Here is a 13,217-nt window from a genome sequence, read left to right as displayed (position 1 = left end):
GTCCATTTCGCGTTCTCGACTCTCATTTTCAAGAGGATATCGTATCCGAGGTGGTTTAAAATACAAATCCGTGATCCACAATAGAAAAAGGAGAGTGTGCGGAATCCAATGAGACCTTGTATCTAAGTTACGGCCAGAGCGAAAAAAGATACACCCTGCACTGCCTCTCTAGTCCTTCACTCTAACGTTCCTCATCCACGAATCTTTCATCCTCGCTCAAATTAATGGGGTAATCATCGCTTTCTCGGTCCGAATCTCTCTCGCTCCATTGTAAACAACGGGGAATTGTGAGGAATCCTTCCTCCTGTGACGTCACGCTACTTCCGGTATAGGCAAGGCTTTTTTTTTATCAGCGACCAAAAGTTGCGAACTTTATCGTCCTTGTTCTATACTAAATCCTTTCAGCAAAAATATGGCAATATCGCGAAATGATCAAGTATGACACATAGAAAGGATCTGCTATCCCCGTTTAAATAAAAAAAATTCATTTCAGTAGGCCTTTAAACACAACATATTACTATTCTTAACCATATTAATTTTATTTCATTATTAAAATATTTAGTTACTATAATTACTGTGATAATGTTAAAATAATAAAATAATTTAAAACATTTAAATCCAATGATATATTAATAAGAAATCTATAATAAATTACATGAAAAATGTAAATTAGTATATATTTTTTATCACTATTTAAAAAAAATTTGGGATAAAAGACAAAGATAAGAAAATCTCAGTGCCGCCAGGATTTTTGTCTTTTCCGAGGATTTTGGCGCCCTAAAATGCCCGAATTCGTTGCGGCTTATCAAAAAGTTGCTGCAAAAGTTGCAATGTTTTGAGGCTTATTTTTACTTCCAATCAATGTGATTTTATAAATTTGTGTTCCTTGTAACCCTAGCCTCAAAAAGTACAGGATTGCAACAGAAATTGAAAAACAAATACTGCATCTATGTTTTACTTATTTTATACCACGCAGTCTTCAAATTAGACATGAGATGGCAGTAAAAGTACATATTCAGAGCTCATTGTCAAATTATTGTACTAATTTAATTAATTAATTAATTAATATGAAAAACAGTAATACTGTAATTAACTATAATTAGAGAAAGAAACGCCACCCAAGGCTTCCTCATTGTCCGTGCTTTCGTCGACAAGTTGCAGACATTCTCCGTGTGTGTTTTACACTTGAAAAGTCCATCCTAAACATGTCTTTATGTTTTAACACATTTATCCCTGTACGTAATGAGCATTCATTTGTAAACACAATTTTGTTGGTAAATGAGAGCCGACGAGAGATTATCATCACACATCAACATCTCTATTTTGTAAATGCCTCTTTGCTAAATGACTTCCCAATTGACTTAACCTGGATAAATAAAGCTTTAATTAAAATTTTGAACTAGTAAGTGAGGACATTAGTTTGTTGCTACCCAGAAGGATTAGCGCATCATGTATCTCTATTTGGTCAATTAGGTCACACCTGCATTTTTAATATTTACCTTACTCAGACTTTTTTTTATTCACGAGACATGTCAACATTGTTAGGATTTAGTGCTACTTAGCAAAAAAAAAAAAGACACTCTCATTCTATTAGTTTTTTTGTCAAGGTTTTATTGGTTTCTGCCGTTGAATATTGGCGCAATAAAGAAGAGAGAGTTGACTACTGACGTGTTCTAGCATGTGTATGGAGACTCTACTGTAGCTACTGTACGTGTTACCATGTTAGCTAGCAATTTATGGTCCCAGATGTGCCAACCCGGTCTGGCGGTGTCATTCCCGCACGTAAATGCGAGTGCACACCACGTCGTCTGCCCCGAAAATCTGCAACAGACAAACATGAATCCATCAGTGGAGTTTAAAACATACAAGTGGGAAGAAAACCGAAATCTAGCACTGTCTGTTCCGTTCTATTTTGGAAGGCAGAGAATCCCAAAAAGTGTATAAGAAATTAAAGGAAACATGCAAATTGTATGCAAATGTGTCCCACTTTACTGCGGCAGACAATCAGCCTGTTGTGTCACTGATGCTGCTATTGTCTCACTGCCTGCTTTTAGGGACACATTTATTAGCACTTGTACCACTTAGTTGAGCTTGCCATGATAAATCCTTTGCGCTCCTGACACCACTCATTCTGGTGCTTTACCCAACTGTGGGGCTCAATCACAGGGTACCTCTAGCAGGGTATGCCACAGCTGACTTAATTTGTCCCAGAAATCTGCAGAGTTGTACCTTCAACGTGGATCCGAACCTGGGTCTAAACATGAATGCTGACAGTGACACCAAAGAGATAGGTTTACCCATTTTGTTGGGGTCAATGACCGTTCTCACTGGTTCTTTCCATATGGATTTCCCTGCTTACAATCCCACTTGTGACAACAGTCATTCCAATGCCTCACCCACACCTAGAGATCTTTTGGGGGGGTCAGTGATAGTTCTCATTGGTCATTTCCACTTTTACTTAAGATCCCACTTTTGACAACAGTCCTTCCGGTGCCTCACCCACATCTAGAGATCTTTTTGGTGGGTCAGTGATAGTTCTCATTGGTCATTTCCACTTTTACTTAAGATCCCACTTTTGACAACAGTCATTCCAATGCCTCACCTGTACATCTAGACATCTTTTTGGGGGGTCAATGATAGTTCTCTTTGGTCATTTCCACTTTTACTTAAGATCCCACTTTTGACAACAGTGATTCCAATGCCTCACTCACATCTAGAGATCTTTTTCGGGGGTCAATGATAGTTCTCATTGGTCATTTCCACTTTTACTTAAGATCCCACTTTTGACAACAGTCATTCCGGTGCCTCACCCACATCTAGACATCTTTTTGGGGGGTCAATGATAGTTCTCTTTGGTCATTTCCACTTTTACTTAAGATCCCACTTTTGACAACAGTGATTCCAATGCCTCACTCACATCTAGAGATCTTTTTCGGGGGTCAATGATAGTTCTCATTGGTCATTTCCACTTTTACTTAAGATCCCACTTTTGACAACAGTCATTCCGGTGCCTCACCCACATCTACAGATCTTTTTTTTTGGGGGGGGGGGGGGGGGGGTCAATGATAGTTCTCATCGGTCATTTCCACTTTTACTTAAGATCCCACTTTTGACAACAGTCATTCCAATGCCTCACCTACTGTACATCTAGAGATCTTTTTGGGGGTTCAATGATAGTTCTCACGGACATTTCCACTTTTATTTAAGATCCCACTTTTGACAACAGTCTTTCCGGTGCCTCACCCAAATCTAGAGATCTTTTTGGGGAGTTAATGATAGTTCTCACGGTCATTTCCACTTTTACTTAAGATCCCACTTTTGACAACAGTCCTTCCAATGCCTCACCCACATCTAGAGATCTTTTTGGGGGGTCAATGATAGTTCTCATTGGTCATTTCCACTTTTACTTAAGATCTCACTTTTAACAACAGCCCTTCGGGTGCCTCACCCACATCTAGAGATCTTTTTGGTGGGTCAATGATTGGTCATTTCCACTTTTACTTAAGATCCCACTTTTGACAACAGTCCTTCCGGTGCCTCACCCACATCTAGAGATCGTTTTGGTGGGTCAATGATAGTTCTCATTGGTCATTTCCACTTTTACTTAAGATCCCACTTTTGACAACAGTCATTCCAGTGCCTCACCCACATCTAGAGATCTTTTTGGGGGGTCAATGATAGTTCTCATTGGTCATTTCCACTTTTACTTAAGATCTCACTTTTAACAACAGTCCTTCCGGTGCCTCACCCACATCTAGAGATCTTTTTGGTGGGTCAATGATAGTTCTCATTGGTCATTTCCACTTTTACTTAAGATCCCACTTTTGACAACAGTCCTTCCGGTGCCTCACCCACATCTAGAGATCTTTTTGGTGGGTCAGTGATAGTTCTCATTGGTCATTTCCACTTTTACTTAAGATCCCACTTTTGACAACAGTCCTTCCAATGCCTCACCTGTACATCTAGACATCTTTTTGGGGGGTCAATGATAGTTCTCTTTGGTCATTTCCACTTTTACTTAAGATCCCACTTTTGACAACAGTCATTCCAATGCCTCACTCACATCTAGAGATCTTTTTCGGGGGTCAATGATAGTTCTCATTGGTCATTTCCACTTTTACTTAAGATCCCACTTTTGACAACAGTCATTCCAATGCCTCACCCACATCTAGATATCTTTTTGAGGGGTCAATGATAGTTCTCTTTGGTCATTTCCACTTTTACTTAAGATCACCCTTTTGACAACAGTCCTTCGGGTGCCTCACCCACATCTAGAGATCTTTTTTGGGGGTCAATGATAGTTCTCCTTGGTCATTTCCACTTTTACTTAAGATCCTACTTTTGACAACTTTCATTCCAATGCCTCACCCACATCTAGAGATCATTTTGGGGGTGTCAATGATAGTTCTCGCGGTCATTTCCACTTTTATTTAAGTTCTGACTTTTGACAACAGTCATTCCAATGCCTCACCAACATCTAGAGATCTTTTTGGGGGGGTCAATGATAGTTCTCATCGGTCATTTCCACTTTTACCTAAGATCCCACTTTTGACAACAGTCATTTTGGTGCCTCACCCACATCTAGAGATCACTTCTAACACCATTCTTTCCAGTGCTTTACCCATCTGTGGGAGTCAATCACACAGGCGGTTACCGGTCCAAAGGGTCCCTCTAACAGAGTCTCGCTCCTTATGAACTCACTTCCGACACAAGTTTTCCCAGAAATCTGCAGAGTAGTAACATCAACTTGGATCTTAATCTGGCTCTAACCATGTATGCTGACAAGGACACCAATGACACCCATTTTTAGGGGGGTCAATGACAGTTCTTATTGGTCTTTTCCACTTAAGATCCCACTTCTGACAACAGTCATTCCAGTGCCTCACCCACAGCAAAAGGACATTCATAAAGGGGTCACTGGTCCCTTACAACGGTACACACTACGGATATCTTCACGGGACTGTGCCCCTTCTGACTCCATCGGTTAAAAAGCTTGACTAGAGGTAGGAGCAAGTCCCAGCCATCAAACTGCGTCACCCATCTTTGGTGGTCAACCAGCAGTCCTTTACAACAGGGAATTTCTGTAAGATCCAACTTTTAAAACAAATTGTTCCAGTGTCCCACCCAACATTGGCAGTCAATCGAACAGATCCCTGGTCACAATGGTCTTTCTATTTGGGTGCTTTATTAAGCCTTAAAATCTTACTTCTGACATCACCCAAGTGACTCATCTTTGGGGGTAATCCCACAGAGGATTAGAGCAGGGGTGTCCAACCTACGGCCCACGCCAGTGTCATGAGTAAGGAATCTGTTTTTTCCCAATACATTTTTAATTCTCCTGTGGTCAATGTGAGTAATCCAGGTCAATGACCATGAATTGTGCTAGAAGTGAAAACAGCACATCATTTCCTTATATGACCCAAATTCAGGCAACCTTTCTGAGTCATGGCACAAAAAAAAATGCAACCAACACAAAAAGTCAACACACATGGTCACACATAACACAACCTGCTCAGTGAACTTTGTGGATATCCAAAACATCCACGCACAATAAAAACATTCAAAATGACACTCACTTAAATCCATTACAGTGCATTGTGGGAAAAATGCAAAACACTCTCTCCACACTTATCCCTTTTTGGCGCATTTTAGCTGCTTGATATTTCTGATTGTTTACGAAACTTTAAGGAGGTCTTCATGGAAGTAAACAAGGTAGAAGCCGAACTTTCACATACTCTTAATATCCAATTATATTATTATAATATGTACCCATATATATGTATAGTATGTATATATACACACATACATACATACATAAATACATACATACATACATAGTTATTTTACTTGAAGTTTGCTTTCGGCCCTTGACCAAATTTTTTTAGCCCAATGCGGCCCCCACGTCAAAACGTTTGTACACCCCTGCCTTAGAGTACCAGTAGAGTGGGGAAAAAAAAGTTGACTTTATGTGCTTCATTGTGTTTCATTGTATCTAACAAACCATATCCAATTGTATTTACAATCCGCAAAGTATGTGAAAATATCGTCTAAACCTCACAAAATGGCACAAATTCACAAAATTATGAATATTCCGCTGTTAATGTCTTTGGCAATTTCCGTAGATTCTGTTTATCATTCACAATCCTTATGTAAGACAAAAACACATATGTTTGGTTTTTCTATGCATTCGAAATCATAAATAAATAGCTAACAATTGAATCAACAAATCGAGTGTGCTCCATTGCGCCCATTGTACCCTCTATAAAACGTCCAGAATGCGGCAACAATACTCCCTTTACATGTCGTGACCTGAAAATTAACCAAATATGAGCGATATTGTTATTATAAGCGCTAACACAGACGGCCTATTTAGTGATGCATCGATAGAAGTGACCTAATGCTAGTTTACGCTGCTATTGTTGACACATTAAACCAACGGCTGCTTCTGCTTCGTCTCAAACTTTCTAAAAGTAAATTCGGGATTATAATTCAAGCATCTCTCACCTGCTAGTGGACAAATGGGGCCATGGACCGAGAGACTGGTCCACTTTGTTGTCCCCCGAGATGGCAAAATAGACACTAAAAGACGCTAGTTGCTGCAACTTCTTGTATCCCTTCGTGAGGATTGCGATAGATTTTTCATCCAAACGGGATTATGTGAGCGTCCCGTCAATCGGCAAACAGTAAGTGTTTGTTTTATTTTGGTTTATTAGAGTTAGTTTGTATGTTTAGTACCTAACAATGCTGTTAATGCTATAGTGTCACAATAAAGCTGCATCCATCACTCAACTTCTAAAACTTATTGCTCATCCTCTTTGTGTTCGGGCTCAAAAAATATAAGGTCCTGGATCATAATTGTTCCCAAAGTAATTATTGTTGGCTCTCACAAAGTCTGCATGATTAGCATTTGTTGTTGATGGGAAAGGGACCTGTGGTTGCTACTTCTACGTCATGGATCACGTGACTGGCTTGCTCATTAACTCTCAACATGGCTCTTATATTTTGATCATATCTATTTACTCACAAACTTTGGAAGTCTTTTGGTGTCATAAATCAGATGTATATGATAATAGCTTCAATTTGGAGGCAACTCTACTGGTACTTAAGGGCCTTCCAACACAACTCCAGTGATGTCCGTTTCCATCCTTTGCATCACTCACATCTTGGGGAATTCCACGGACGTCCTCAGGACTTATCTTCCCACTTCTGACACCAGTCACCCCAACGTCTCAGCCATTTCTGGCCGGTCAGTCGCACAGATGTCACCAGTCCCGAGCGATACTATTAATGGCCTCATGATTCCACTTCTTACCCCCGTCAATAGTCCCTTTCAACGAGACATGTGATAGATAGCCTTATGATCCCACTTCTTTTGACACCATTTGTCCCTGATACCTGAGGTGTACTGTCAGCACAAATGTTGGCTTAAAAAAGCACTTTGTGAAAAATCTTATTCTTGCCTCGAGAAAAAGTAGCTACTCAAACTCGACTAGGCTTTGTAGATACACTTATTCGATTACATTTTTATGGTCTGACATACAAACCCCAAAACCAGTGAAGTTGGCACGTTGTGTAAATGGTAAATAAAACAGAATACAATGATTTGCAAATCCTTTTCAACTTATATTCAATTGAATAGACTGCGAAGACAAAATATTTAATGTTCGAACTGAGAAACTTTTTTTTTTTTGCAAATAATCATTAACTTAGAATTTTATGGCAGCAACACGTTGCAAAAAAGTTGGCACAGTGGCATTTTTACCACTGTGTTACATGGCCTTTCCTTTTAACAACAATCAGTAAACGTTTGGGAACTGAGGAGTCCAATTTTTGAAGCTTTTCAGGTGGAATGCTTTGCCATTCTTGCTTGATGTACAGCTTAAGTTGTTCAACAGCCCGGGGTCTCCGTTGTGGTATTTAACGCATATTTAACGCTTCATAATGCGCCACACATTTTCAATGGGAGACAGGTCTGGACTACAGGCAGGCCAGTCTAGTACCCGCACTCTTTTGCCATGAAGCCACGCCGTTGTAATACGTGGCTTGGCATTGTCTTGCTGAAATAAGCAGGGGCGTCTACAGTGTTGGGTTAGTTACTGAAAACCAGTAACTAGTTACAGTTACTAGTTACTTTATTTCAAAAGTAACTCAGTTACTAACTCAGTTACTTACACCAAAAAGTAATGCGTTACTGTGAAAAGTAACTATTTAGTTACTTCTTCTACTTTTTTTTTTTTTAAAGCTCCCATTAATGCCCTTTTAGCCTTCATTTCAGTACTGTTATTGCACTGGAGAATAATACAATGTGTTGATCAACTTGACATGCATTTGCATCACTGAACTCTGCTAAGCAATGTGCTCTACATACAACACACAAAGACAAAGATACGTTTCAAAGGGCCAATTTATTTCAGGCCAGAACAAATTGACAAAACTATTTTAAATAGCTGCAACATAACTTACATAAGTAACAAACAGCATAATAACAACATAGCTGTAAACCTGGCTTCACCTAAGGAAGGCACACGTGACATACACAAAGCCTAACCAGGCAGATTTGAATTGTTGTTTTGGGCAGTTGACGGGATCTTTGATCCAAGACACAACTTACATTTAACTAAAATGTTCTTTTCTTTGTGCTCGACAAAAGAAAAGAAGTGAGAATATCTCATACTTGCCAACCCTCCCGAATTTCAGTGCCGATTTCCAGCCGGACTTAAGACACGCCCCTTCCAGGTCTGTGCGGACCTGAGTGAGGACAGCCTGTCGTCACGTCCGCTTAGCCAACCAAAAAGTAACCACAGAACACTATACCTTGTAGCAGGGGTCACCAACCTTTTTGAAACCAAGAGCTACTTCTTGGGTACTGATTAATGCGAAGGGCTACCAGTTTGATACACACTTAAATAAATTGCCAGAAATAGCCAATTTGCTCAATTTACCTTTAACTCTATGTTATTATTAATAATTAATGATATTTACACTTAATTGAACGGTTTAAAAGAGGAGAAAACACGAAAAAAATGACAATTACATTTTGAAACATAGTTTATCTTCAATTTCGACTCTTTAAAATTCAAAATTCAACCGAAAAAAAGAAGAGAAAAACTAGCTAAGTCGAATGTTTTTGAAAAAATTAAATAAAGAATTTATGGAACATCATTAGTAATTTTTCCTGATTAAGATTAATTTTAGAATTTTGATGACATGTTTTAAATAGGTTAAAATCCAATCTACACTTTGTTAGAATATATAACAAATTGGACCAAGCTATATTTCTAACAAAGACAAATCATTATTTCTTCTAGATTTTCCAGAACAAAAATTTTAAAAGAAATTCAAAATACTTTGAAATAAGATTTAAATTTGATTCTACAGATTTTTTAGATTTGCCAGAATCATTTTTTTGAATTTTAATCATAATAAGTTTGAAGAAATATTTCACAAATATTCTTCGTCGAAAAAACAGAAGCTAAAATAAAGAATTAAATTAAAATTTATGTATTATTCTTTACAATAAAAAAAATAAATTTACTTCAACATTGATTTAAATTGTCAGGAAAGAAGAGGAAGGAATTTAAAAGGTAAAAAGGCATATTTGTTTAAAAATCCTAAAATAATTTTTAAAGTTGTATTTTTTTCTCTAAAATTGTCTTTCTGAAAGTTATAAGAAGCAAAGTAAAAAAATTAATGAAATTATTTAAACAAGTGAAGACCAAGTCTTTAAAATATTTTCTTGGATTTTCAAATTCTTTTTGAGTTTTGTCTCTCTTAGAATTAAAATGTCGGGCAAAGCGAGACCAGCTTGCTAGTAAATAAATAACATTTTAAAAATAGAGGCAGCTCACTGGTAAGTGCTGCTATTTGAGCTATTTTTAGAACAGGCCAGCGGGCTACTCATCTGGTCCTTACGGGCTACCTGGTGCCCGCGGGCACCACGTTGGTGACCCCTGCCTTGTAGTGTTCTGTGGTTACTTTTTGGTTGGCCAACGGTTTACGTTGTATTGCGCGCCCCTCTCCCCTCCCCTTCCCACACCCACACCCACACCGAGCGCGCCTCTTGTGACACAAGAGATTCAGAAGGACGACACTGCAGCGCTGCAATAAAACACACTCAGATCTTCTGTTTCTAACCGATACTACATAAAAAAATAACGCAGTAACGCATCATGTAGTAACGGTAACTGAGTTACTGAATATAAAAAATAACGCGTTAGATTACTAGTTACCGCCGAAACTAACGGCGTTACAGTGCGTTAGTCCCAACACTGGGTGTCTATGATAACGTTGCTTGGATGGCAACATATGTGTCTCCAAAACCTGTATGTACCTTTCAGCATCAATGGTGCCTTCCCAGATGTGTAAGTTACCCATGTCTTGGGCACTAATACACCCCCATACCATCACAGATGCTGGCTTTTGAACTTTGCGCCTATAACAGTCCGGATGGTTCTTTTCCTCTTTGGTCCGGAGGACACGACATCCACAGTTTCCAAAAACAATTTGAAATGTGAACTCTTCAGACCACAGAACACTTTTCCACTTTGCATCAGTCCATCTTAGATGAGCTCGGGCCCAGCGAAGCGTTCCTAGGTGTTGTTGATAAATGCCTTTGGCTTTGCATAGTAGAGTTTTAACTTGCACTTACAGATGTAGTGACCAACTGTAGTTACTGACAGTGGTTTTCTGAAGTGTTCCTGAGCCCATGTGGTGATATCCTTTACACACTGAGGTCGCTTTTTGATGCAGTACCGCGTGAGGGATCGAAGGTCACAGGCATTCAATGTTGGTTTTCAGCCTTGCTACTTATGTATTTCTCAAGATTCTCTGAATCTTTTGATGATATTACGGACCATAGATGATGAAATTCCTTAACTCCTTGAAATAGGTCGTTGATAAATGTTTTTCTTAAACTGTTGGAAAATTTGCTCACGTATTTGTTGACAAAGTGGCGACCCTCGCCCCATCCTTGTTTGTGAATGACTGAGCATTTCATGGAAGCTGCTTTTATACCCAGTCATGGCACCCACCTGTTCCCAATTAGCCTGTTCACCTGTGGGATGTTCCAAATAAGTGTTTGATGAGCATTCCTCAACTTTCTCAGTCTTTTTTGCCACTCGTGCCAGCTTTTTCAAAACATGTTGCAGGCATCAAATTCCAAATAAGCTAATATTTGCAAAAAATAACGTTTACCAGTTCGAACTTTAAGTATCTTGTCTTTGCAGTCTATTCAATTGAATATAGGTTGAAAGGGATTTGCAAATCATCGTATTCTGTTTTTATTTACCATTTACACAACGTGCCAACTTCACTGGTTTTGGGTTGTGTACAATGCCTCGAAAAAAAGGCGGTCATCCTGCATATGAACAGCAAAAATAGTGACACATTAAGACGGTTGTCATGTCAGGAGAGTGAGGGTGATCTATGAGGAACAAGGTGAGAAGAGCCTTGCCTGTCCATTAGAGCACAAACATTTGTCGTCCCTGCGGGAGGTCACTAAAAGTGGCACGTTATTGACTTTGTTACTCAGAAGCTGCAGAATGTCTTCTGAGCCTCATGAAGAATTCCGTCATTCTTACAAAGTCACAAAAGCTCTTCCTTAAACTTCATCAAACTTTCCAAGTTGTTGCTTCAAGCGAGTGTGGGAATGTGGAGAGGAAAGCTTCACTCTTGGAATGCTTTCCCTCTCTCAATCGTCTCTGAGGAGCTTTGGACTTAATCTGACTTAATACATAACAGAGATGTCGGTGAAGAAGCTCCTCTTCTTCCGGCTTTCACAGCTGGGATGAAAGCAGGATAAAACCTCTGGAATCGTTTCCTTCTACGAGGGAGGGGATCTCCAGGAAATCTCTGCTGGAGAAATCCCATTGGACCAAAGCAGTCTTTGGAGATGCTTTGGAAATCTGATGATTACCTCCATTATAGAGGTTTTATTGACTTTTTTGGTCCCCTTTCACACAGAAACCAGCAAACTCAACAGTTGTTGTTTTTTTAATTAAAAAGTATGCATTTTTTTACATTCAAATATATATACTTTATAAATTTAAAAAAATTTACTTCTCTAAATTAAAGAAATACGTATACAGTATATACTTTTAAACTAAAACATACTTTTTAAAATTGAATATATACTTTTTAAATAAAAAAATATTCATACTTTTGTATTTTAATATCATTTATATGAAAAAATAAGTATATACTAATATGCACTAAAATATATACTATGTAGATATTTCATTTACAAAATATGTTTTTGAAAATAGTAAAATATTTTTTTAAATAAAAAAATATATACTTTTTTTTTTAAGTAAAAGTGTATCACTTTACTTTTAAATTTTATATATTAATCTATATTAATACGCTTTTTAAAATATATATACTTTTTAAATTAAGAATTATATACTAGGTATACATGTTTAAATTGTAAAATATATTTTTATTTAAATTGTAAAATATAGACTTTTTTCAATTACGAAATGTAAATATTTTTAAGTTAAAAATATATCCTTTTTTAAAAAATATATATTTACATATATATATATATTATATATATATATATAGTATATATATATATATATATATATATATATATATATATATATATATATATATATACTGTATATATATATATATACTGTATATATACTGTATATATATATATATATATATATATATATATATATATATATATATATATATATATATATATATATATATATATATATATATATATATATATATATATATTATACAGTATTTGTTATGTTTATTAATCAAACATACAGAATTATAAGGGACTGTTACTCACCAGCGTTAGCTCGTCGCCGTTCAGTTGGCGGGTCCAGAAGGTTTTTGGTCCCTCCCCGTCCACCAGAGTCTGCTTGCAGTAGATCTTGTTCTCCGACTCCCAGGTGGCGAGACTCTGTAGGACCCAGGGAAGAACTGACGGTCATGGTAGTGTCAAGAACTAAACCTTCTAGAAACTGAAACCGATTGTGTTAAGTACAATTAGCCCTGGCTCCTTTTTGGATTAGTTTTTATTGGTTTTCATGTAGATTTTATTTTACTTCTCATTTCCTGCTTGCTGATTTTGGATTTTACAACATTTACCTCAAAGCCTTATGTCCATATTTTTCACGTGCTTTTCAAACACTTCCCACGCTATAAAACAAATCTGTCGATTTTACGGTAAAAAACGGTCAGCTGTGTCGACAGTT

General features: G+C 37.6%; 1 protein-coding gene across 1 annotated transcript in view; it reads right to left on the bottom strand.

Annotated features, from left to right (window-relative positions):
* Window positions 1-1,596: 1,596 nt before the first annotated feature.
* Window positions 1,597-13,217, bottom strand: part of crabp1a (cellular retinoic acid binding protein 1a) — a 29,260-nt gene continuing 17,639 nt past the window's right edge. Inside the window, exons 3-4 of the mRNA XM_062040660.1 lie at window positions 12,809-12,922; window positions 1,597-1,821 (exon numbers count right to left, since the gene is read on the bottom strand). Of these exons, the coding sequence (XP_061896644.1) occupies window positions 1,771-1,821; window positions 12,809-12,922 (165 nt within the window). The 3' untranslated portion in view covers window positions 1,597-1,770. The remainder of the gene's footprint in view (window positions 1,822-12,808; window positions 12,923-13,217) is intronic.

This window comes from Entelurus aequoreus, linkage group LG03 (genome assembly GCF_033978785.1).
Source record: "Entelurus aequoreus isolate RoL-2023_Sb linkage group LG03, RoL_Eaeq_v1.1, whole genome shotgun sequence".
NCBI classification, from domain to species: Eukaryota; Metazoa; Chordata; class Actinopteri; order Syngnathiformes; family Syngnathidae; genus Entelurus; species Entelurus aequoreus.
The sequence above is the reverse complement of the archived record's forward strand: the minus strand, read 5'-3'. Positions and strand labels throughout refer to the sequence as shown.